Consider the following 27,566-nt stretch of genomic DNA (forward strand, 5'->3'; position numbering starts at 1 on the left):
AAACACTGGATGAGCTAACCCCACTTTTACAATGAAGGTCGATTCCCGAAACCAATTACCATGAATGAGTCAAATCTGTTCAGCGTTCTCAGAGTTTAACTTGAAGCCTAAGTTAAACTTACTTTTACAGCGAAGGTCGATTCCAGACCAATTGCCATGAATGAGGCAAATCCGTTCAGGGTTGTCAGAGTTCAACTTATAGCCTAAATCACATCTGTAAGAAAGAGCGGACATAGGCTGCGCTACTTTTACATTGCCAGTAATGTTTTCTTTGTAAATTATCCTTCCATATGGTGGATGTTTTGGTAAAATACAGCCCCAACAGAAACTTGGCTCTTCTATCTAAAACATAAAATACTGTCGATGGGTACCACAAATAATTTAATTCAAATATTATACTTGGCCAAAACAAAAACTGACAAAAGAGAAATGATAAGAACGCCATCTCACTTTGCCTACAAATAACAAAGCTAAGCTTATTTGTGTAAATTCTACAATTGTTTATCTTATGGTAACGCTGCGTATTGGTCTCTATTTGGGAATACGGGGCCCAGGTTTTAATCTGAGCTGTCGCAAGGCTAGACGACAGGCTTGCTATCTGTCCCTGCATAAAAGATCTGACAACTGAAACGTTTAAGATTGTCGACTTCGTAAATGGCTCAGGAGACAGTTTATTCTCATATCATTAGTTGCAATTATTTTATTCGTCTCTCATTTTATACTTTTTATTTTGATACAAGAACTCGCTTCCACCAAAAAGGACCAAAAGACTGTGTTTAGATTTATAAATCTCTCTTAAATCTGCTTTCAAAGCCTGATATGCTTTGCTTTCTTCATTTTACTTTTTATTTTAATTAAGACCTTAGTTCTAAAAAACCAACATTTAATCGAAGATAAGTTAGTTATGAAGTTTTTGCTCTGCTGGGCAAAGTTTCACTACGATGATAGTAGTAGTCTTGAATGTGTGTAAAAGATATGTCAAAGCACTAATGGTTCAGACGCATGGGAAAATCGATGAGAAGAATTTATCGATACGAGAGGAAAAATGTTCAAAGGATAGGTAAAAAATGTTTCCTAAAAAAAGCAAAGATAGCATGCACTTGTACGAGCCAAACGCATTTCTTGCCAAGTATCTCCCTTTTTCACGGTAGTCAAACAGTTCGTGGTAGCGAACTGTAAGTAAGGAGCGACCCAGCTCAGTAGTAACCGAAATTGTAAAAAAACGTTTAGTCCTACTCATCAAAAGATACTAGCCTGAGAAAATTTGCCTTGTATTCGAAAAAAGGGGGAAACACCCCCTAAAGACATAGAATCTTAATGAAAATTATGCCATCACGTTCAGCATATCGAAGATCCCTACTTTAGAGGTTTCAAGCTCCTATATACAAAAATGTAATATTTTTATTTTTTGCCGGAAGAAAGATCATGGATGCGTGTTTATTTGTTTTTTTTTTCAGGGGCGATTGTATCGACCCAGTATTCCTAAAATATTGGAAGAGGGGTCATTCAAACGGAAATTGAAAGTTCTAGTGCACTTTTTAAGGTACTAAAAAATTAGAGGGCAACTAGGCCCCCTCTAACGCTTTTTTTTCATAAAGTCACCGGATCAAAATTTTGATATAGCCATTTTGTTCAGCATAGTCGAAAAATCTAATAACTATGTCTTTCAGGACGACTTAATCTCCCACAGTCCCAGGGGGAAGCGCTGCAAGGTATGAACTTTACCCATTTTTTTACATATAGTATTGGTAATTGGGAAGTATACAGACGTTTTCAGGGGGACTTTTTCTGGGGGGGGGGGTTGAAGTCGGGGGAAAGGGTTACGTGGCAGGATCTTTCTATGAAGGAGTTTTTAATAGGAGTGAGAATTTTTCCATGAAGGAGGCACCAGATTTCCCAGCATTATTTAAGAAAACGATCAGAAATTAAATAAAAAACAAATTTTTATCCACTGAAAGTAAGGGGCAACATTAAAAAACAGCATTAAATCAAAAAAATTATTTTTTGTAAATATATGGGAGATAAGTTTTAGAGGGAGCAAGTTAGGGAGAGGGGCACCCATCATTCTCGAAACGCAAATCAAGGAAAAGCATTCATTTTATCTTCTTGTAAGTTGTTTTTTACTATATATCTGTATGGCTGAGGACGGCCCTTGGACATAGGGCCGAAATATTCAGTCTAATTTGTTTCCCACTGTCTTGAGAAATTCCATAAATTGAGAAATTTATTTGAGAAATTTTTACTTGAGAAATTGCATAAGTAATTTTTTCACGCAAAGACGATTGGCGTCAGTGTTCTTTTTCGTATATGTGTGTAGGGAAAGAGATATATTTCGTCACGGCCTTTATGATATTTCAGACCGAACTATTTGTTTCACCTTCTTTTTTTAAAATCTGTTATATAATGTTAAAAAAGCTCAGTAAGAAATTTAGACTAAAAAGAAACGAAAGGACACTAGATTTTTTTTTACACATACAGGTTTCACGGCTCCATCAGAAGCGATGATATGCCACTAGTCCAGGTAAATTACTAAGCTAATTACTTTTAAAGTGCTTATTATGCCTTCTCTTGAACGCCTCAAGAGAAGTATTTTCTGAGATAGGCCATCCTTCTGGGAGGCCATTCCATATGGCCTCACATAAGTTTCGCATCGAGCGAAACTCGTCTTCAAGTATTCTTGGCGGGTTGCGGCCTGCAAACGGTAGTCCTGTCAAGCTGTACTTTGGCAAGTTGATCACAAAGTCTTCATTCTCTCTGGAATGAGCCTTGATACCTCCTCAGATAGAGGGCAATGCATGTATTTGTAGATCACCGACAATGAAGCCACGCCAAATCGACCCTGGATCTATTGCCGTGGTTTGTCATCACAGTTTGAGAGTATGGACTCCGATTTGAGATTTGATCTCGTCATGCTTGTTGGTATCCCTTGTAAAATACTGCTGTGTTTTTTTTTTTTTTGTTTTTTTTTTTCATTTCGTCAAAGCCACTTTCCGATCTTAAAAATTAGGTTTTATCTTCGATCTTAAAAATTAGGTTTTATCGACTGAGTGGTATTAGATTATCAGTTTCCAGTTCCTTTTTATTATTCAAGTTGCTTCTAAAAGATAACAAAAATTAATTTAATAAACGACATTTCAAGCGTTAAATATTTATGGTTAAAATATTTATGCTCATTGGGTCGTGAAACGCAGAGAGAAAATTTAAGTTTGATTTGAAGCCAAGCTATTAGATCCTGATTTCACTTTACGACCTTTTTACAACTATACTTATAATACTTTTTTTAAATGATTCTTTTCTTTATTGTTTTCTTTCTTCTTTTCTCTATTTTTATTTCCTTTTTTCTTCCTTTTTTTTCCTTCACGATTTTTTTCTTGTGATTAGTGAGAAATTACGAATACAAAAAGTTTTGAATGTTTACTTCGAAATCCTATACATACTGAGGTTTAAGGTTAAAATTGACCATATTGAAAAAGGAATGCACAATACACTTTTCAAAAGGCTATAAATGCTGAACATACTATACAAGACTTTATGTTAATAAATGATCGATCTGGGTTTCATTTACATCTTAGCTCTTTTTCTTGTTCTGGTCTTGTAGTTTTGATGATTAATTTTTTCTTAGAATAATGCCTTTATACCTTACCACACCAGCGATCACACCTGAGAATCTTACCGTAATTCTTCCGCGGAGTTCTCCCTTAAAGTCTGGCCACGCTACCACATTTCCAAGCTTGTACTCACAACTCTCATACAGTGCCTCGATATCGTCTGAACTCAATATGTAATCCCACAGCTCCAAATGGTAAAGTTTGCCAATAAATGCTTCAGCTGGACTAAAACCACCTCCTAGCTGATCTTGCTCTTGTCCTAAGATTGCTATGCCTCCTCCTAAAAGAAAATTATTGAATTGCTAGTTTCAAAGATGACAAGGTCCTTGGGTGATTTTTTTCCTTGCCTTGTATGAGGCTACGCTTCATTACTGTTGTCGTTGTTTTGCAAGTGTAAATATTCCTTCTCTTCTTTGTTTCATTATTTTTCTCCATCCTTTTTATGTTTTGACAGATGGATTCTCAATTAGATTATACCTTTTTTTCCTTGCCTTGTATGTGAAGTTACACTTCATTACTGTTGTCATTGTTTTGCAAGTGTAAATATTCCTTCTCTTCTTCGTTTCATCCTTTTTATGTTTTTGCAGACGGGTTCTCAATTAGATTATACCAAACATAAAATTAAACTCCATACTGCCAAATATTATGTTTCAAATACTTCAACCTCAAAATACGATTCTCCTTTGCTTAAGACACTTCCTCAACTTTTTTTCCCGTTTTTTTGTTTTTAGATTTCAGTCACGTTTTCCAAGCCGGTTTTTGTTTATAAAAGGTTTAAATTTGACGATGCTAATTAAAAATCTGAGCTTCTAGATACCAAAGTTTTCTTTCAGTATTCGATGGAACTTTATTTTCACACTATATGATTAGTTTCCACATACACAGTCAGTGACTGGAAAGACTAAACTTGATGAAACTTATGTATTTAAAATCAGCATGAAATCCAGATTCTTTTGATGCATCTACTGGTATCAAAATTTCTTCTTTTAGAGTTTTGGTTACTATTGAGCCAGGTCGATCCTTACTTACAGTTTGCTACCGCGAACCGTTTGATAAGACGTCTTTCGTCACCTTGCGCACAGAGATTGAGTTTTTCTTTTGTCAAAAAAGGCATTTTATTGTAAGCCTGTGTCTAGTAGATTGCGTCGCAAACAAGTCTTACGCATCATCAAACTGTTCGTGGTAGCAAACTGTAAGTAAGGAGCAACCAGGCTCAATAGTAACCAAAACTTTAAAAGAAGAAATTTTGATACCAATAGATGCATCAAAAGAATCTAGATTTTATGCTGATTTTAAATACACAAGTTTCATCAAGTTCAGTCCTTCCATCACAAGTTACGAGCCTGAGAAAAGTTGCATTATATTCGAAAAAAGGTGGAGACACCCCCTAAAAGTCATAGAATCTTAATGAAAATTACACCATCAGATTCAGAGTGTCAGAGAACCCTACTGTAGAGGTTTCAAGCTCCTACCTGCAAAAATGTGGAATCTTGTATTTTCTGCCAGAAGAAAGATCATGGATGCGTGTTTATTTGTTTTATGGCTTTTTTGTTTTTTTTTCCAAGGGATCTTTCCTTAGAGGAATTTATCATGGGGGAAGAGAATTTCATGAAGGGGGCGCTGGATTTTCCAGCATTATTTCAAAAAACAATGAGAAATTAACTGAAAAAAAAACAAGTTTTCTCAACTGAAAGTAAGGAGCAGTATTAAAACTTAAAACGAAGAGAAATTATGACATATATGAGGGGGTTTGCCCCCCCCTCAACACCTCGCTTTTTATGCTAAAGTTTGAATTTTGTCCAATTTTTTTAAGAATGCCTACTGAAACTCAAGGGCCATTTAATTAGAACAATAAGACGCTTTTTCAAAAGTACTAAAAAAATTAGCGTAAAGAGTGAGGTGTTGAGGAGGGTGCAACCCCTTTATATTTGTAATAATTTCTGTTCGTTTTGAGTTTTAATATTGCTCCTTACTTTCAGTTGATAACTTGTTGTTCTTTTTAAATTTAATTTTAGTTCGTTTTTTGAACAATGCCAAGAAATCTGTCCCCATCTCCACGGAGATGCCCCTCCCCACGGAAATATCTTCTAGATAATTCAATCCCGATGAAAATTTAGCCCAGACAATTACTCTTAACCACTCGGCACGTAAAATCGAGACGGAAAAGAGAGAACAAGGTATATAAAAAGAATTTTGTATATGAATTCTCGCAAATTCCTCAGTGTGCAATTCCTCTTGACAAGTTCACTCCCTGGAAACTTCCCTCCCCATGGAAAATTCCCCACGGAAAAACCCAGCAGAAAATTTGTCCTCCACCCACCCGAAAATCTATGCATACATCCCAATAGCAAATACTATCCGTAAACAATGGGCAAGTTTTATTACTTAAAGAGCCTTCCCCTGGGGATGTGGGGGGATCATGTTATACCCAAAGACATATTTATTGGGCCTTTCAATTATAATGAACAAAATGGCTATCTCAAATAATGGACGATTGTGGGAAAAACGGCGGAGGAGGGCCTAGTTCCCCTCAATTTTTGGTCACTTAAAAGGGCACAAGAACTTTTAATTTCCGTTCGAATGAGCCCTCTCCCAATATTCTTGGACCTGTGGGTCGATACGATGACCCCTGGGGTAAACATACAATGAAAACAAACAAATGAACACACATCCGCGATCTTTCTTCTGGCAAAAAAAATACAAAATTCCACATTTTTGCAGATGGGAGCTTGAAACTTCCACTACAGGGTTCTTGAATACGTTGAATCTAATGGTGTGATTATCATTAAGATTCATTGACTTCTAGAGGGTGTTTTCTCTTTTTTTTCGAAAATCAGGAAAATTTTCTCAGGCTCGTAACCATTGATGGTCACAACTGAACTTAATCAAATTTATATATTTGAAATCAGTGTAAAAAGTCGATTCCTTTGATATATTTATTGGTGTCAAAATTCCATTTTTTAGTTTCGGTGACTATTGAGCCGGGTCGCTCCTTACTTGCAGTTAGTTACCACAAACTGTTTGAAAATACCTGTTTAGGTATTTTCATAAAAAAACATACAAAAGTAACCAAATTACTCCCCTTCCCCATACGTTGAAAAATAAATTACTTTGAAAAATAATACTTTGAAAAATAAATTTTATGTTTAGATTTATACGAAGTAGCTGTACCTTATTTGGTTGCGTTGATTGCCTGGTTAACTTTGCGGTAGGAGGATCAACTTTACGTTAGGAGTATATTAATTCAAAGCTACAGAAAAAATCTCAGAGTAAGTGCATGTATAGAATCATAGAATCGCTCTGTGAGAGTTTATGACAATCAGTCGCAATGGGCTTGCCTTTTTTATGCATACTTCAGGCGTAGAGCAAGGGAGGGAAGAGAAATTTTTATTTCATATGTGGCATAAATACGAACAAAAAAATTCTTAACAGAAGACCTAACAGAGCTTCACGGTCAAGGTGTTATTTTTAAAAATTTCCATTAATTAACAACGGTCATTTTGTAGGTCATTCCATCACTCGTATTTAGAGGAAACTCTGCGTCATTTTAAAACGAGAAGGTTTAAATAGATATTTACCAGTATACCTAATGGTATATACTCGTATTTTACTCGTATACCGAGTATATACGTCAAATACTCGTATTTTGAGGAAACTCTGCGTCATTTTAAAACGAGAAGGTAATGCTATGGATAGATATTTACCATTATATCTAATTGTACATACTCGTATTTAACTCGTATATACTCGTATTTTACTCGTATACCGAGTATATACGTCAAATACTCGTATTTTGAGGAAACTCTGCGTCATTTTAAAACGAGAAGGTCATGCTATGGATAGATATTTACCATTATATCTAATTGTATATACTCGTATTTTACTCGTATATACTCGTATTTTACTCGTATACCGAGTATATACGTCAAATACTCGTATTTTGAGGAAACTCTGCGTCATTTTAAAACGAGAAGGTAATGCTATGGATAGATATTCACCATTATATCTAATTGTATATACTCGTATTTTGTATATTATAATACAACGTATGTAATCTTATAATTATAATTATAATACAATCGTATGTAATATTATAATACACACGTTTAGTGTACATACATATATACATGCATTCATTTTTTTTTCAGCAATTAAAACAACAACTCAATATCACAATCAGAGATCCCACAAAGGCTCTATGGCCACTTAAGTAGGAAAATCACGAAATAAAACCTACATGTATTAAACTAATCGATTAAGCACATAAAATTCAAAAACAAGTAATGACAAAAAAAAGAAAACAAAAAAAAGAAAAAGGAGAAAAAAGCAAAAAAAGAAAGAAAAAAGAAGTCACAGAAGGAAAGAGAATCAAACACTTCGTGGTAACGAACTGTAGTAAGGAGCGACCCGGCTCAATAGTAAATGAAACTTTAAAAAACGAAATTTTGATACTAATAGATACATCAAACGAATCAGTTTTTATGATGATTTCAAATATATAAGTTTAGTCAAATTTAGTCTTACCCATCAAAAGTTACGAGCCTGAGAAAATTTGCCTTATTTTGGAAAATAGGGGGAAGCACTCCCTATAAGTCAGAGAATCTTAACGAAAATCACACCATCGCATTCAGCGTAGCCTATCGGAGAGCCTTGCTGTAAAAGTTTCAAGCTCCCATCTACTAAAATGTGGAATTTCGTATTTTTGCCAGAAGACTGATCACGGGTGCGTGTTTTCTTTTTTTTCCTTCTTTTTCCAGGGGTGATCGTATCGACCCAGTGGTGCTAGAATGTTGCGAGAGGGCTCATTCTAACGAAAATTAAAAGTTCTTGTGCCCTTTTTAAGTGACCAAAAAAATTGGAGGGCGCTTAGGCCCCCTCCCACGCTCACTTTTTTCCCAAAGTCAACGGATCAATATTTTGAGATAGCCATTTTGTTCAGCATAGTCAAAAAACCGATTAACAATGTCTTTGGGGGACGGCTTACTCCCTCACAGTCCGAAGGGAGGGGCTTCAAGTTACGAAATTTGACCAGTATAATGGTAATGGTAATTACCATTACCATTATAGTAATGGTTATTGGGAAGTGTACAGACGTTTTCAGTGGGATTTTTTTTGGTTGGGTGGGCGGTTGAGGGGAGGGGGTTATGTGGGAGGATCTTTCCATGGAAGAATTTGCCATGGGAGGAGATAATTTCCATGAAGGGGGCGCAGGATATTTCAGTACTATTAAAAAAAATGAAAAATTTAGTATGGAAAAGTCGTTCAACTGATAGTAAGGAGCAGCATTGAAACTTAAAACAAACGGATATTATTATGCATATGTGGGGTTCATCTCCTCCTAAGTATCTCGCTCTTTACGCTAAAGCGTTTTTAGTAATTTCAACTATATATTCTACGGCCTTTGTGATTCAGGGTTCATTCTTAAAGAAATGGGACAAAATTTAAGCTTTAGTGTAAAGAGCGGCAAAGAGATATTAACGAGGGGGCAAACCCCCTCATATGTGCAATAAAAATATACAAATATGGACGTTCGTTACGTAAGTTAATTCTTAAGTTACGTATATTTTCTACTAATAAAAACGCTAGTGAAAAATTAAAAGTTCTAGTTGTCTTTTTAAGTAACCATAAGATTGGAGGGCAACTAGACCTCCTCCCCCACCCCTTTTTTCATCAAAATCTTCCGATTAAAACCAAGAGAAAGCCATTTAGCCAGAAAAAATAACATCCAAATTTCGTTTTAATTATTCAACCAAAATAAAAAAATGTATTAATTCAAAAACGTTCAGAAATAAAATGAAAAAAACAAGTTTTTTAACTGAAGGTAAGGAACAACATTAAAACTTAAAACGAACAGAAATTACTACGTATATTAAAGGGACTTTTTCCTCCTCAAAGCCCCGCTCTTTACACTAAAGTTTTTATTGTTTTAATAAGTAAGGTTGAGAAAAAGAGTCAAACTTTAGCGTAAAGAGCGGGGTGTTGAGGAGGGAAAAGCCCCTTCAATATACGGAGTAATTTCTGTTCGTTTTAAGTTTTAATGTCACTCCTTACTCTCAGTTAAAAAACTTGTTTTTTTTTCATTTTATTCATTCACTAGACAAAACCGACAATAGATGTACTATCTGTATGATGTGATATTGGAGTAACTCGATATGTATGTGTGTGTACTGCTATACTATAAATAAGTATGTACAATGAAGGGGCAATAGATTCGTAAGCATAGAACCAGAAAAAAATTGGATTAAAATCTCACCTGGAATAAAAGTGTCATTTGCTAGGCCATATCCAGAATCTTTTAAAGCGCCATCTTTGTATACAGACCAAAGTCCCCCAGATGAGTTCCAGTTGGCACATACAAGATGCCAGATGTCATCATTTGCAGTGATATCTGTGACTACCTTATCTCCATTAACATAGAATACAAATCTAAAATAAACATGTATTTAAATTTAGATATAGTAACTGCATTACAGACCGTATAACAGGTTCAAGAACAAAAAAAAAGGATATTTATTTGACTTTCATTCAAATTTAGTAATTTTAGGGAAATTCTCATTTTTAAAATGAAAACTAATGGCTTTATTAACAGTCCAATGATTTGCCAACTGTGATAGAAATCAAGCTATAGCCATAAATAAAAGTTCAAATAGGGATAAATCCTTTTTATTAGACAGCGATAATTCATAAAAAAATACTAGATATTTAGGGGCGTTTCGATATTTCATGCGAAAAATAGGATTTATCACTATTTGAACTTTTATTTATCATCATATAAAGGCAGTGTGGTCTCGACATTACCTAAACTATAGCCAGCTGCGAGGTCGGTTATTGCATAATGCAGGAAAGAGTATCTAAGAAACAATATTCCTTTACATGACGAAAAACGATCACTGAACGAAAAGTTATCCTGAGCATAGGTGGGGCAAATTTCCACTTACACTGAGATTTAACTTCAGCCAAAATCTAGCTAATCCAGAGATTAACTTAACGCCTAGATTTCAACTTACATAGAACTTATTTATAACAAAATTTAGTTAAATACTTGGGTCAGTCCCGAGGATGAGCTCATTTGAACTTCTTAGAATCTAGCCAAGGCCAGCCAATATGAGAGTTTTATTATCAATCCTTAGCTGTAATGACAACAATTGAAAGGAGTTAACCATTACAAAATCGCGGTCGATTCCAGTGTGCCTCCAAATGGTGTATGGATACACTTACTACCTTAGCTAGCTTGTCACTAGCTAGCCTATCATTAGCCAATCACAAAAATGTCTTATGAAAAGGTCTAATTTTAACTAAAGCTTGTTTTAGCTATATCTTAACAGTGACTAATTGTGGAATGAGCATCAATCCGGAAAAAAAAAATACTGAACCACTGTGCCGCAAAACGGCCATTATAAAGATACTAACCAAATAAGCCATAAAAAATACTGAACCACTGTGCCGCAAAACGGCCATTATAAAGATACTAACCAAATAAGCCCTAAAAAATACTGAGCCACTGTGCCGCAAAACGGCCATTATAAAGATACTAACCAAACAAGCCCTAAAAAATACTGAACCACTGTGCCGCAAAACGGCCATTATAAAGATACTAACCAAATAAGCCCTAAAAAATACTGAACCACTGTGCCGCAAAACGGCCATTATAAAGATACTAACCAAATAAGCCCTAAAAAATACTGAACCACTGTGCCGCAAAACGGCCATTATAAAGATACTAACCAAATAAGCCCTAAAAAATACTGAACCACTGTGCCGCAAAACGGCCATTATAAAGATACTAACCAAAGAAGTCCTAAAAAATACTGAACCACTGTGCCGCAAAACGGCCATTATAAAGATACTAACCAAATAAGCCTAAAAAATACTGAACCACTGTGCCGCAAAACGGCCATTATAAAGATACTAACCAAATAAGCCCTAAAAAATACTGAACCACTGTGCCGCAAAACGGCCATTATAAAGATACTAACCAAATAAGCCCTAAAAAATACTGAACCACTGTGCCGCAAAACGGCCATTATAAAGATACTAACCAAATAAGCCCATACACGAATCTCTCGTATTCCATAACATTTAACATTAATGTTCTAGCCTTCTTTATAATACGACAGACAAAGACTCCCTTTGGTAAAATTAAATAGAAAAAACAAGTTTCTTTCTACTGAAAGGAGAAACATCAAAACTTAAAACGAGCAGAAATTATTACGTATATTAGGGGGTTTGCCCCCTTGTATACCCCGCTCTTTACGCTAAAATTCGAATTTTGTTCCAATTCTTTAAGAATGACCCTTTAATCATAAAGGCCGTTAAATTAGAATAAATAGCTCTTTTGAAAGTACAAAAGAACTTCAGCGTAAAGAGCGAGGTATTGACTAGGGGCAAACCCGCTAATATACGTAATAATTTCTGTCCGTTTTAGGTTTTGATGCTGCTCCTTACTTTCACTTGAAAAACTTGATTGTTTATTATTTATTTCTGATCGTTTTTAAAAAATGCTGGAAAATCGGGCGCACCATTCATAGCAACGTCCCTTCCCTCATGAAAACTTCCTCCATGGAAAGATCCTTCCACATAACCCCCTCCCCCAAACTCTCCCCCCACTACCAGAAAAAAATCCCCCTGAAAACGTCTGTATACTTCCCAATAACCAATACTATACGCAAACAATGGGCAAAGTTCATAACTTGCAGCTCTTCCCTTGGGGACTGTGGGGGAAAAGGGGGCCTAGTTGCCCTCCATTTTTTGGTCTTTTAAAAAAGGCACTAGAACTTTGAACTTCCGTTCAAGTGAGCCCTCCCGCAATACTCTTGGACCACAAGGTCGATACGATCACTCCTAGAAAAAAAAAATAAACACGCATCCGTGATCTTTCTTCTGGCAAAAAATACAAAACATTTTTGCAGGAAAGATACTTCCGCGTAACCCCCTCCCCCAAACCAGAAAAAAATCCCCCCTGAAAACGTATATATACTTGCCAATAACCAATACTATACGTAAACAATGGGCAAAGTTCATAGCTTGCAGCTCTTCCCCCTGGACTGTGGGGGATTAAGTCATCCTCAAAGACAGAATTATTATATTTTTCGACCATGCTGAACGAAATAGCTATCTCAAAATTTTGATCGGTTGACTTTGGGGAAAAATGAGCGTACAAGGGGGCCTAGTTGCCCTCCATTTTTGGTCACTTCAAAAACGCACTAGAACTTCGAATTTCCGTTCGAATGAGCCCTCCCACAATATTCTAGGACCACTAGGTCGATACGATCACCCCTGGGAAAAAAACAAATAAACACGCATCCGTGATCTATTTTCTGGCAAAAAATAAAAACATTTTTGCAGATAGAAGCTTGAAACCTCTACAGTAGGGTCCTTTGATACACTGAGCCTGATGGTGTGACTTTCATTAAGATCCTATGACTTTTAGGGGGTGTTCCCCCTTTTTTAGAAAATAAGGCAAATTTTCTTAGGCTGGTAACTTTTGATGCGTAAGACTAAGCTTGATTAAACTTATAGATTTCAAATCAGCATAAAAACAAATTCTTTTGATGTATCTATTGATATCAAAATTTCGTTTTTTAGAGTTTCGGTTACTATTAAGCCGGGTCGCTCCTTGCTTACAGATCGTCACCACGAAGAGTTCGATAAATTGTTTCAAAGCTCCAGCTCTGACGTAAGAGAAAATTGTGGTGACATAGCCAATTGTAAGATTAAGCTAAAATAAGAGGTAACTGCAATATGGTAACTTCCGCGATTAAAGAACATTATACCCAGGCCAGAATATAGTCGAACACGTCGATAAATCAAGATTGTGCACGACAACAGTGCCATATATATTTGCTGATCGTAAATGGATCAGCAATTTCTCTATCTGCAATGGAAATATGAAAAAAATTAAGAAGACGTAGTATTAGTAGAGAACATTTGGAAATAAATTAGTGTTAGCGCGAACTTTTCAAAATAATTTCTTGCAAATTTAATTTTCTGCTTCTGAAATACAAGTGTGACGGTAAAATCAAGATAAAAATCACATCATTCATAAGTCTGGCCTTTATCGACAGATGTGACTATGGTGCAACTCGGGCATTAGACTACATCACTTACCACGCATGTGTGATAAGGTGAAAAATACAAAAAAAAAATTTTGAAGCAGAGCAAAAACATAATTTGTTCTGACAGTCTAATTTGAGGTTACAATGAAGTCGAGAAATTTTTGACGTTATATTTCTTGAGGTCATAACAGTTAAGTTAAGCTTTATAATCGAATAAAAAGATAAAAAAAAGAAGCACAAGAAAAAAAACGTCGGTCTCACCCACTATAATCCGTCAAAGTTAAAGCATTGTCTTCTTCTTCAGTAGCATATGAAAAGGCAGTACCATAGTTAGATCTATCACCTGTTTTCATCCAAAAGCACAGAGTAAACTTGGTCAACTTGTTTCTAATATTTGGCGTTGTTGCATAGTCCAAGGAACCAGTGGTTGAAAACTCCAAAACAAACGCAGGTGAAAGACCTAAAGATTCAAGGTAGATAATACAAACGGAACAAGAATAGAATATGATCTTGCTAAGATTAACGGTCACTTTTAAGTTTTTTTTTTTACTGAAAGTAAGGAGCAACGTTAAAACTTAAAACGAACAGAAATTACTCCGGATATGAAACGGGCTGTTCCCTCCTCAACGCCCCGCTCTTTACGCAAAAGTTTGACTCTTTCTCTCAAATCTACTTTTTAAAACAGTAAAAAACTTTAGCGCAAAGAGCGGGGCGTTGAGGAGGGAACAGCCCCTTTCATATACAGAGTAATTTCTGTTCGTTTTAAGTTTTAATGTCGCTCCATACTTTCAGTTAAAAAAAACTTGTTTTTTTTAATTTCTGAGCGTTTTTGACTTAACTGATGTTTTGATTTTGGCTCTCCGCACATGAATAATTAAAACGAAATTTGCATTTGGCTAAATGGCTTTCTCATAGTTTTGATCGGAGGATTTTGAGAAAAAAGGAGTGGGGGAGTAGGCCTAGTTACCCTCCAGTTTTTTGGTTACTTAAAAAGGCAACTAGAACTTTTAATTTTACGAACGTTTTTATTAGTAAAGATATACGCAACTTACGAATTAACTTACGTAAGGAACTTCTAAATTCGCATTTTTTTATTACGTATATGAGGGGGTTCGCCACCTCGTCAATACCTCGCTCTCTACACTAAAGCTTAAATTTTGTCCCCATTCCTTAATAATGACCCGTATGCGTAATAATTTCTGTTCGTTTTAAGTTTTAATGCTGCTCCTTACTTTCAGTTGAAGAAACTTTTTTATATTTATTTTTTTATTGCTCTTTAAAAAATGCTAAGGAATCCTGCTCCCCCTTCAAGAAATTTTCTCCCCCTTGACAAATTCCTCCATGGAAAGTTCCCCCCATCATAACCCCCTCCCCTCACACTCCCCCAACCAAAAAAATCCCCATGAAAATGTCTGTACACTTCCCAATAACCATTACTATGTGTAAACACTGGCCAAAGTTTGTAACTTGCAGCCCCTCCCACAGGGACTGTGGGGGAGTAAGTCGTCCCCAAAGACATAGTTTTTAGGTTTTTTGACTCTGCTGAATAAAATAGCTATCTCAGAATTGTTATCCGGTGACTCTCAGAAAAATGGGCGTGGGAGGGGGCTAGGTGCCCTCCAGTTTTTTGGTCACTTAAAAAGGGCACTAGAACTTTTAATTTCCGTTAGAATGAGACCTCTTGCGGCATTCTAGGACCACTGGGTCGACACGATCACCCCTGGGAAAAGAACAAAAAAAAAACTTATCTGTTATCTAATCAGTACTTATCAGTAAACTTTTTTTACTTATCAGTAAAAAAAACCGTTATCTGTCTTGTGGCAAAAAAATAACGAAATTCCACATTTTTGTAGATAAGAGCTTGTAACTTCTACTGCAGGGTTCTCTGATACGCTGAATCTGCTGGTGTGATTTTAGTTAAAATTCTATAACTTTTAAAGGGTGTTCCCCCTATTTTGTAAAATAAGGCAAATTTTCTCAGGCTCGTAACTTTTGATGGGTAAGACTAAACTTGATGAAACTTATATATCTAAAATCATCATTAAAATGCGATTCTTTTGATGTAACTATTGGCATCAAATTTCCGTTTTTTTAGAATTTTGAATACTATTGAGCCGGGTCGCTCCTTACTACAGTTCGTTACCACGAACTGTTTGACTTACAAACTCAACTGTGGCTAATGTTGGGTAAAATGACCAAAAAGAAAGCAGGACGAAAGAAAAACGGTTCCAGGTGCTTTTTTTTTAGTTTCTTATTTCATACGATTTTAGGTAATTTGCTACTGCTTTTTTTGTTTTGGAGTTTAGAGATATCCGAAGACCAAAGGACGAGTTTCTACAGTCTCAAACCGTGATTCCAAAGTGGGGCGGAGGACCCACTGGTGGGGCATGGCATATTTTGATGAGTCACAGGCAGGATCTGCACCCTTTGGCTGACTATACTTAGAGCCTTAACAAACAAAGTCACTCGAATGACGTTACATTCAAATGCATTTAAAGAGCAAAAAGATGCATGACAAAAAGAAATTTAAAAAGACAATATTTTTCACTAGTACAAAATGTATCTAGAGGACAACACATAAGATATACCAAATTAATAGCCTTTTAGGCTTCCTTCAAGTGAATACACGTACAATTTTGAATGACGAATAAATATCACGAGGGAGACATGAAGATTTTAAGAATGCCTTGGTGGGGCATGGCCTAAGATTGGTTGGGAGCCACTGGTCTAAAAGTAAAAAGGATTTTATTACAGCAATTGCTTGGAAATATATTCTCATCTTTTTTAAAAAACCGGATATTGACCCCTTTAGGACTCCCCCACTATAAAGGGTTGATACCTTATAGAAACTCAAATGGCATCCCAAAATTCTTAATAGTTGTAAATTATAATAGTTCACGAGTATACTTACTACTTTCACAGGTTTTACCGCCTTTTCCAGGGGGACAAATACAAGTAAAATCAGCAGGAAGATCGACACAAGTAGCACCATCACTGCAAGGATTTTCTTCACATTCATCAGTTTCCAACTCACAGCGAATACCAGAAAAACCAACCGGACAATTACATCTGCAATGAGAATTTTGACAAGTATTTTGAGTAAGTACGTCGGAAAGAGTAGATAGTCCAAGAACTAAATCTTATTAAAATAAAACAGCCCTACTATTATTATTCTGGTGATAATAATACCGATAATGGACAACAAATATCCAAAAAAAATTTCTTAGCACCCTTTAACTGAATTTTCTGTAGCTCAAATTCACAAACGTGTCTTTTTTTCCAAGAATTACTGTCTTGTATAGCATAGATCAAAATTATTTAAAACTATGAATCAGAATTACTCGTGTTAAATTCATTATTGTAGTTTCATTCTCAGATATGTTTCTCGAAGTTCATAGACAGCATTTGGACAGGTTCATCACCATTATTCTGAGCTCTTTTTTCAGGCCATCCACATCCAACACAGAGCAAAACACAGGTTGTGCAGATTATCGTTTTGAGTACTGTGTTCAACACGGGTTTGGGTCTTCCAGAACCCGTATTCAACCATCCTCTTTTGAAGAACGCATACACAACACGCTTGGAACTCATAAGATGTAAACGCTTTATTGTTTGGCTGGGTTAAACACGGAGAACCTGAAAACGATTTTGTCAAACCCGCTCGAAGCACGCTTCAAACCCGGTGCCTTAAAACACAACTTTGATTTGGAGAAACTGATCTGCGGAAGTGAATTAGTCCAGTTGTAGATATGATCATTTTTTGCCTGTTATATTTCGGGGATCTGGCCCCCATCAGGAAGGTATAGATTTTTGCTCGGCAGCCAGATCCCTCAATAAATTTGAATCTGGGTGAAATAGCTCTAAACGGTAGTTCTACAATGAAAAAATTTATTTGAAGATTATACCTTGTGGGGATGTGGGAACTTAAAAACAATATACCGTAGTTAGTTTGAATTTTGGAGCGCTGCGACGGCCTTTGGTCTTTTTTCTTCCCTTTTCGCTGTTTGTTTCTTTATTTGTCCCATTTAGTGTTATTAATTAAAAAAAAAACTTAGGTACTTCCTTGTTAGCTAGTACACACTTGAGAATTTGTGCTGCGAAGATGGGACAATAGCCGAATTTCACGGTTTTTATACCAGACAATTAGCTTCGTCTCGGTGGAAAACTAAATATTTAGTTAGTATTTTGGCTGAGTTAGGTTAGTTAGGTTACGTATTTAATATGGTGCGGTCTGGGCAGCCCCCATTTCATAATTCTTTGTTGTTGTTTCCATAGTTTCCATAGTTTTGTTACTAAACTATTATTTTTTCATCATACTTTGGTATATTTCATCATGATTAACCTAACTTCAGTTCTTGAGTGTGTAATAGCTAACAAGGAAGTAACGAAGTTTTTCAGTGGAAAGTAAAGCGCTACATTAACCTAAAGATGAGCAGATAGAAAATCAAATAGTTTTCAAACTTAAAACTACCATAACTCACCATCAATAAATAAAAGAAACCCAAAACGAACAAAAATAACAATAAAAAACTAAGTCAAACTCAAAGCAAACAAAAACGACCACAAATAGAAGTAGGGCTAACTGCCCTGTGCCCTCTTAAGACCAGACAATATTTTATATTCCGCATTCAATTATCTAAGGTTACAACTAAATTTAAAATAGTATGGATCTTTTTGCTTGCCCATGTTTCGTTTCTTCTGTCAAACTGTGAGGCAGTAATCTTCTAACTAGAAATAGTTTCAAACTTGAATCATTTCTAATATTTAACAATACTTCCGAATTTAATAATCATATATAATAATTAATAACACTGAACTAAATTTCGATATCTAATTCAAGTCTGAACTAAACTAATTGATAAAACTTGATTTAAACTTAAATTAAAAAAACAGTAACTAAACTTAATGATTTGACAATGTTTTCGAAGGTTGCTAATGTTTAATAAGAAAATGTGACGAAGCCAAAAAAAAAAAGAAAAAAGAAATACGTATATGATCGAAAATCAAGAAAAAAAAAATTTCAAATGGGATAATTCCATTTATTTAGACAGTGAAAGAAACAGGTATAAAAGTCCTGTTTATAAGGGCTTAATTTTGTCTATCTATATATTCTGTCTATGTTTATAAGGGCTTAATTTTGTATTTTTTTTTTTCACAATTAATAAAGTCGACGTTGGGCACACTTTAATACCTTTAGAGAAGAAGAAGAATTGGTAGAGAAGACGAAAATGAATACCTGAAAGTGTCAACTCCATCAATACAAGTTCCTCCGTTAAGACATGGATCGTTGCTGCAGACGTTCTCTTCACAGTGAGATCCAACATAACCAGCTGCGCAAGAACAGGTATAGCTGTTTTCTCCATCTACGCAAGTTGCTCCATTTAAGCACGGCTCTCCCTAGAAATAACCGGTTAGAGGTAATTATTCAGTGAGAAAAAAAATATTTTCCTATATTGGTAATTTAGATAGATATAAAATTAATGATACTTTGAATTACGCACGAATTAAAACACCTAGGATAAATAGCACACCCAAACAGACTGGTCAATGGATATAATACAAAATTGTAAATAAATAAGTGTAAGGCATCATAAGCTCAACAACAAAAAACACACTGAAGCACTTCAAGCGCCTAAAGTTGTTCCAAAGTGCTCATAGGGGAAAAACCGTAAGCTATTATAGCTTTAGGCGCTTTAAGTTTCTGACCAAGGTATAGTGGAACGTCTACCGTATGATGGTAAATATTGTATTCCTGCGATAGGTGAGCCTTGTAATATATATTCATATTAGTAAAATTATCAGGCTTTCGAAAACCACTCAAACAACAATAAACGAAACGCATCCTCACTAACCTTAAATAAATGAATGGGGAGAAAATGTAAACTGGCGTCAGAGACAAGGAATGAAGCGAAAAATAGACTATTTAATTCGGTCATAGGAAACCATCATAAAATTTAAATGACCAGCCTGTGTATAAGCGCCATCTAGACAGCATACCCAAAAAACAAACAATTAAATAAAAATTTGCAAAAATATTTGTTAATTTTTTGTATATTTACTTAAAAGCTCATTTATTAAATTTTTGGCAAATGGTTTGTTAAATGGCAGATAGTATCTTGGGGAAGGAAGTGAGAAATGCAACTAGGAAGATTAACAAAAAGGCTTTAAGTTTAGTGGAAAAGAGGAGGGAAATGTATAAGAACTGTATGAATGATAGATCATATGAACATAAGAGTAATGCAAGGAAAGTAGAGACAAAATTTAATATGATTATAGAGGTGTGAAGTGGAGGCCAAGGATATTATTCCTGAAGATCTGGAAGATGCAGCTAGACGGCATTATATAAAAAAAATTGCGTATGCATTTTAAAAATTGAGAGGGAGCAGTCAATCTGGACTTGTCCTAGTTAAAGATTAATTAAAAAAAAACTTTTCCACAAAATAAGTTTTTCAAAGAAAAGTAAAGAACTCCATGAAACCGAAAATGAGCAAAAATAAAATGGAATTATCTACGAAGCGTAAAACTACCACAAATCACCATCAAATAAATATATGAGACCCAAAACGAACAGAAATTACAATTAATGACCGAGTCAAAATTCAAAACAAGCAGAAAGTAACACAAGTGAGGCTGAAAGCCCCCATGTCCTCTGAAGACCAGAATATAATTTGGACTTGGCTGGGAAAATTTTTTTATTTTTTAAAAGGGAATTAGAACTTCCAATTTCCAATTAAATGAGCCTCTTCTAAAGTTTACACGACCATCTCTACCATAAAATCTTACATACCCCGGGCATAAAGTATAACCCTTGCTCACAGGCTTTGGGGTTGTGTCAACTCTGAAGCCCTTGTAATATGATCTTTGGACTATTTTTAATAAAATGAATACCTCAAAATTTCTACTGGATGCATTTGGGGAAAAGAAGGACATGGGGGGAGGGGGCTATTTGCCCTCTGACTACTTTTGTCTCTTAAAAAGGGCACTAGAACTTCTGACTTCCAATCGAATGAGCCCCCTATGAAGTTTATGTGACCACTCTTGCAGAAGAACCTTATACGTTAATAGTGGGCAACTAGTGCAACTTAGAGTCATGGCACTGGTGACAATAGTGGGGGGGGGGTTTCAACCCCAAAGAATTATTAATGGACATCAAGACATAATTATTAACAGTACCTGTTCAGTACCTACTGAATTCTATTCAGAACCGATTTTTCCTTAATCTTTGCATGACTTAGAAGTCATTAGCACGGCCGAAATTTCATACTGGATTAAAATAGAATTGCACTGAAACTATTAATACAGTTAAGAAGAGACACTCACAGCACAATCATCAATATTCAGCTCACAGTAATTGCCAGTGAATCCGGGTCGGCATTCACAAATAAAATCACTCACTTTGTCAAAGCAGGTTCCTGAGTTTTGACAGGGAGAATCTGCGCAGTCATCAATATCAATCTATAAAATATATGTAAGATAAAATATACTTTCAGTTCATTGGTTTGTTGGTACTTACGTGTGATAGAGGCCACACTAAAGAAGTGAAGTTAGGTTAATCCTAGTGAAATATACCAAAATATGAAGAAAATAGAATGCTTTAGTAAAAAAAATATGGAAACTACAACACAGAATTTTGAAAAGCAGGCCTCCCCGAACGCACTATATTAAATACCTAACCAACTCAATACATTAGATATTCAATTAAAATATACCTGTATAGTAGTTATTCTCACTCAGACTAAGCTAATTATCTCCAAATTCAGACAGAGAAACCAATTTTACTCGGATCAAGAGCTTGAGGGTGGTCGCTAAACACCAAAGAACCGGTTTATTTTCTGCGGCACATTTTCGTACTACAACCATATTATTCCTTAGTTCTTATAGACTGTCCAGTTTATAGCCTACCATTTCAAAAACTGATTCGCTTTAAAACCATATAAACCTGGCAAATTGCGTCAAATGAGTTTGTTTCACACTAAAAGTAAATACTTTTTTTTATTCAACACCAGCGTTGAATAACAACTTTTATTCACAACTACATTAAAACAGCTAGCAATTTAAAAACAAAAGCTAGCATTAAAAACAACATGGACCATGGAAACATATTTCTATTCTATTTCAAAAAATCCAATCATGGATTTTTCCACGTTTCAATAAATATATATTTTGTTTTAGTCACAACCAGTGTTTCTACTTTCAAACAGTTCGTGGTAACAAACTGCAAATAAGAAGCGACGCGGCTCAATAGTAACCGAACCTCTAACAAACATAATTTTGATATCAATAGGTGTACCAAAAGAATTGACTTATTATACTAATTTCAAATATATAAGATTCATTGAGTTTAGTTTTACCTTTCAAAGAATACAAGCCTGAGAAAATTTCTCTGATTTTCGATAAAGTGGGAAACGCTCCCTAAAAGTCAAAGAATCTTCATGAAAATCATGAAAACCCCTTTCCACCAGTTTTGTTCGACCAAATTATAAGATAGACATATTGTTCAGCATAGTTGAAAGGTCCAATATCTATGTGTTTGGGAATAAATTGACCCCCAGAGTCCCTGGGAAAAGGTATTTTAAAATATAGAAATCTGCTAGATTTTCTGCTTAGAGGATTTTCCACAGGGAAGATTTTCCACTGGGAAGGAAGCTTCGGGAGGGGGGAGGTGGTGAACTTTTTGAGAGAAAAGAAGAAAAGAAGAAGAATCCAGTAAAAAAATTTCTGCAAATAGTATGAAAATATTAAGCATATGGTGAATTCGGTAGACTTTCCTTCCAGAGGAAGAAGGTAGAAACAAAGAAGCAAGGGAGGATTTTATATCCAATACTACCACCTGATCATGAGAAAAAAATTAACTAGGCTAATTTTGGTTAATAGTTTTTCACTATTTGGCCTAGTATACTGCTACTACTACTACTAACAACTCACTGCAGCACCAAGCCACCTGAAGCCAACACAGCTACGCATGCTCCTCCTCCATCCATTCAAAGCCTCCCTTTTTACCCTCCCAGGAAGTTCTCATTTCCTTTAAGTCTTTATTTATGACGTCCTCCCATCCAAGAAGAGGACGACCTGCTTTCGTTTAACGAAAGCAGACGGCTGGCTGAAAAGGACAATCTTCAGCAATCTGTAATCCTTCATTGGCACAACGTGCCCTAGCCATCTCAACTTTTCTTTCATTTTAGCCTTAAACAGCAGGATAGAACCATATTTTTCGTACAGTCTAATGTTTGAAATACGGCCAGTCAGCCGGGTGCCCAGAACAATCCGTAGGCAATTTCTCTGGAAAACATTTAGCATAGTTCAAGAATATACATCTAGTATAGTTCAAGAAAACTTGGCGAGCATGCTTACCTCACAAAATTGTCCACTAAATCCACTTTGGCATATGCAACTAACACTATTGACACCATCTATACATGTGCCATTGTTGCTACAGGGTAGTGATGAACATTCGTCAATGTTGATGTCACAATTCATACCTTCACGAGAATTAAGCACTAATCAATTAAATAGGTTAAACAAAGTATCTATTGGCGGAAAGAGGCCATGAGGAATTCGAGAACAACTTTTTATGTATTAACGTGTCATATAGTTACTGTTTACCGTTACCATTTCAAATAGTTACGTTTATGTTATTACCTTCATTTCAAGTCTTAAAAAGCTTTAATGAGGGTGGCAGGAAAAGAAAATCTATCTTCTAGAATTGAAAGCTGCTATGATATGAAGTATTAAATGTAAACATTTAAATTTAAACATTTACTGGTATGCTATAAAACCAGGAAGATCTCCCATGCTGTTTTTCGGGATTGCTCAAACTACTAGGCGAAGTAAATTTGCATATAGTTCGAAACTGGGAGGATGTAATGATTCCGGCTACTCCCTCGGTTCGTTCAGACTTCGGTCTGGCCAAGACTGTGGGGCGTGCTTGGAACTTGGTTCCTGCTGAGATCCGGCAGTCACGAACACTTGGCTCCTTTATGAGACAGAAGAAAGGTTTCTTATTAAAGGCAAATATTAGGTGTTTTAAGGTTTTATTTTTTTGGGGGGAGGGAGGGGGTAGTTTTTTTGTTGGTGTTGGATCCTCGATGACGCAGAGAATTCTAAATTGTATTTTATTGTCGGGTGATGTGAGGGTCGCTGTTTCGTGGGGACTGCCGGTGAGTTGATTTCTTTCTATATTTATATTTAGATGTTGTTTAGTATGTTATACCAAGGTTTATAATTCTTTATTTATTCTATGTCATTTCCCAAATAACGGGCCATTGAGCCCTTTGGGATATAGCTTTTGTTATTATTATTTTATGGAAATAACTGGAACTTAAGCTTGAACTTGAAACAGACTAGCATCCAAGGGAAATCTTACAAATCATTACAATGATATGGGCAACAGGAAAGGCACATCAAGCCTTTTTGTTCGGGGAGAGGGGGGATGTTCCAAAAAAAGTCTAAAAAACGGATCGAAAAATATTTTACATTGATTTTTGTTACGTTTTTATGAGTCGGACATCTTTTTTGGGAGGGGCTTCAAAACCAGTGCTCCCCCCTTCTGGACACGGTTTTAGTCCCGTGATCCACGATATTCCGTTATCACACGTAATAATGTGCCAGAAGAAGCAGCAAAGGCTTGGGCATCACTGACATACTATGGACTGAAACCTTTCATTGCCATCTCTCGAAGCTAAGAGACAATAAGGCGACAAAGCTATGAGAAGGCCAAGCAAAATAGGCATAAAAATATCACCATCACCATTTACCCTTTGGTGATTTTATACCTGTAGCGGAGGGTCAAAGCAGAATTTTCTCATTAGCAGGCCTACCAGCTTAAACTCAACTTGCCTATTAAGCTTAAAAATATTTTGCCAAGTTAATCTACACCTATTTTTGGAAGACCAGATTTCGACTTAAGATACTTCTTGAAAATAAAAATGCTGATTAATTACCTCTTAATGAGATATTTCAGCCTTAACCTTACAACAAAACAGATTGATTATACCAAATGCCAATTTTCTTCGGATTTTCTGCTTTTTATGGGATTATCAGATACTCCCCTGTCAATAACACTGTCAATATTAACTTTTGATCCATATCTTCCCTTTATCCAGAAATCATTCATTCTACCCCTTAACCTGGCACCAGGCCTATCCCTCGGATGAGACCAACCTTACAAATACATATTAAATAAATGAAATGAATGCCAAGGACATGAATGCTGGGGTAGGACTATGACTATTTACTATTGCTGTAGTAAATGTCCAAGGAAATATCTAATATAGGTCAGAGTTCAATGAGAAAGATTAAAAAACAGAGGCTTTGAATCATATTTGCCATGTTTTCTTTATTTAATGTTCGGAAAGCCAGGCAGTTCGACTTGATACGAACTGCCTCGTATCAAGCAGTTCGTATGATACGAACTGCTTATAAAATATAAACCACCTAATCAAGTCTTAGGTGGCCGTATAGACTATAAGTTTTTATATTTAAAAACTAAAATATGGTTTAATACTTACAAGTTGCTCATTCTATATTATGCATGGGAGACTTGATCAGATTTAATATTATAATAATATTGACTGATCAAACAGTTCGTGGTAACGAACTGTAGTAAGGAGCGACCCGGCTCAATAGTAAACGAAACTCTAAAAAACGGAATTTCGATGCTAAAAGATATATCAAAAGAATCGGAATTTTATGCTGATTTCAAATATATAAGTTTCATCAAATTTAGTCTTTGTCATCAAAAGTTACGAGCCTGAGAAAATTTGCCTTATTTTGGAAAATAGGAGGTAACACCCCCTAAAAGTCATAGGATCTTAACGAAAATTACACCATCGCATTCACCGTATCAGAGAACCCTATAGCAAAAATTTCAAGGTCCAATCTACAAAAATGTGGAATTTCGTATTTTTTGCCAGAAGACAAATCACGGGTGCGTGTTTATTTGTTTTTTTTTTTTTTTTTTTTTTTTTTTTCCCAGGGGTCATCGTATCGACCAAGTGGTCCTAGAGTGTTGCAAGAGGGCTCATTCTAACGGAAATGAAAAGTTCTAGTGCCCTTTTTAAGTGACCAAAAAAATTGGAGGGCACCTAGGCCCCCTCCCACGCTCAATTTTTTCCCAAATTCAACGTATCAAAATTTTGAGATAGCCATTTTGTTCCGCATAGTCGAAAACCATAATAACTATGTCTTTGGGGATGACTTACCCGCCACAGTCCCTGGGGGAGGGGCTGCAAGTTACAAACTTTGACCAATGTTTACATACAGTAATGGTTACTGGGAAGTGTACCGACGTTATCAGGGGGATTTTTTTGGTTTGGGTGTGGGGTTCAGGGGAGGGGGGTATATTGGAGGATCTTTCCTTGGAGGAATATTTCATGGGGGAAGAGAAATTCAATGAAAAGGGCGCAGGACTTTCTAGCATTACTATATAAAAAAAAAAAATGAAAATATAAACATGAAAAAGTTTTTTCAATTGAAAGTAATGAGAAGCATTAAAACTTAAAAAGGAACATAGATTATTACGCATATGAGGGGTTCTAAAAATACTTTAGCATAAAGAGCGAGGTATTTAGGAGGAGATAAACACTTCACTCTTTATGCAAAATTTTTTTTTAATAATTTCAACTATTTATTCTACGGTCTTTCTGATTCAGGGGTCATTCTTAAAGAATTGGGATAAAACAAGATTTAGTGTGAAGAGCGAGGTATTAACGAGGGGACCAACCACCTCATATATATAATCAAAAATATAAGAATATAAAAGTTTGTTACGTAAGTTAATTCTTAAGTTAAGTATTTTTTTTTACTAATAAAAACGTTCGTTAAAAATAAAAGATCTAGTTGCCTTTTTAAGTAACCGAAAAATTGGAGGGCAACTAACACCTCCTTCCCCACCCCTTATTTCTCAAAATCGTCTGATCAAAACTAAGAGAAAGCCATTTAGCCAAAAAAATAATTAATATGCAAATTTCATTTTAATAATTTATGTACGGAGAGCCAAAATCAGACATGTATTAATTCAAAAACTTTCAGAAATTAAATAAAAAAAACAAGTTTTTTTAAATGAAAGTAAGGAGCGACATTAAAACTTAAAACGAACAGAAATTACTCCGTATATGAAAGGGGCTTTTCCTCCTCGACACCCCGCTCCTTGCGCTAAAGTTTGATTCTTTCTCGTAGCTCTACTTTTTAAAACAATAAAAAACTTTAGCGTAAGGAGCAGGGTGTCGAGGAGGAAAAGCCCCTTTCATATACGGAGTAATTTCTGTTCGTTTTAAGTTTTAATGTCGCTCCTTACTTTCATTTAAAAAAACTTGTTTTTTTTTATTTAATTATATCAAAAAGCCAATTTTTTGGAAATTTTCTATTTTTTATTGAACTTGCCAGAAGCAACACTGTCATTTGAACTTTTGAATCCCTTTTTTCCACATTAAACCATTATGAGTATGCTACTCATAAATTTTTGATTTTTTGCTCTTACCCTTGAGTAGACAGCTTGAAAAGAAAAATTGGCCATTAACCATTAATTAATGAGATATTTCAGCTTTTATTCTTATAATACAGATTGGCTACATTTAAAGTCCAATTGTATTCAAAGTTTTCTTATTTTTTAATGATTTTTTTTATGACATTCTTAAAGACTAAAGATCAGAGGCAAAGCTATAGCATTACCTAAAATAAGGAGCCAAAAGACTTTAATGTAAAGTTATTCTTTATTTACTTATTATTTTCCTCCAGGGGCACTTCATATGGAAGAGGTGGCCGTATAGACTTTGGCGGGGGATCATTTAATTTGAAATTGAAAGTTTTAATGCCCAATTTAAGAATCACAAATAATTGGAGGGATACCGAACATAATCAAAACATGCTTTCTGCTTGCTGGCTGTGGAAAGGGAATATCAGCAAT

The 27,566-nt window shown here is 35.5% G+C and overlaps 1 protein-coding gene across 1 annotated transcript in view; it reads right to left on the reverse strand.

The window, feature by feature from the left end:
* Window positions 1-27,566, reverse strand: part of LOC136033354 (sushi, von Willebrand factor type A, EGF and pentraxin domain-containing protein 1-like) — a 306,644-nt gene that overhangs the window by 104,797 nt on the left and 174,281 nt on the right. The window contains exons 21-28 of the mRNA XM_065714145.1: window positions 23,015-23,142; window positions 20,984-21,118; window positions 18,900-19,060; window positions 16,575-16,732; window positions 13,925-14,123; window positions 9,862-10,034; window positions 3,674-3,888; window positions 123-342 (exon numbers count right to left, since the gene is read on the reverse strand). Of these exons, the coding sequence (XP_065570217.1) occupies window positions 123-342; window positions 3,674-3,888; window positions 9,862-10,034; window positions 13,925-14,123; window positions 16,575-16,732; window positions 18,900-19,060; window positions 20,984-21,118; window positions 23,015-23,142 (1,389 nt within the window). The remainder of the gene's footprint in view (window positions 1-122; window positions 343-3,673; window positions 3,889-9,861; window positions 10,035-13,924; window positions 14,124-16,574; window positions 16,733-18,899; window positions 19,061-20,983; window positions 21,119-23,014; window positions 23,143-27,566) is intronic.

The sequence above is a fragment of the Artemia franciscana genome, chromosome 11 (assembly GCF_032884065.1).
Source record: "Artemia franciscana chromosome 11, ASM3288406v1, whole genome shotgun sequence".
Taxonomy (NCBI): Eukaryota; Metazoa; Arthropoda; class Branchiopoda; order Anostraca; family Artemiidae; genus Artemia; species Artemia franciscana.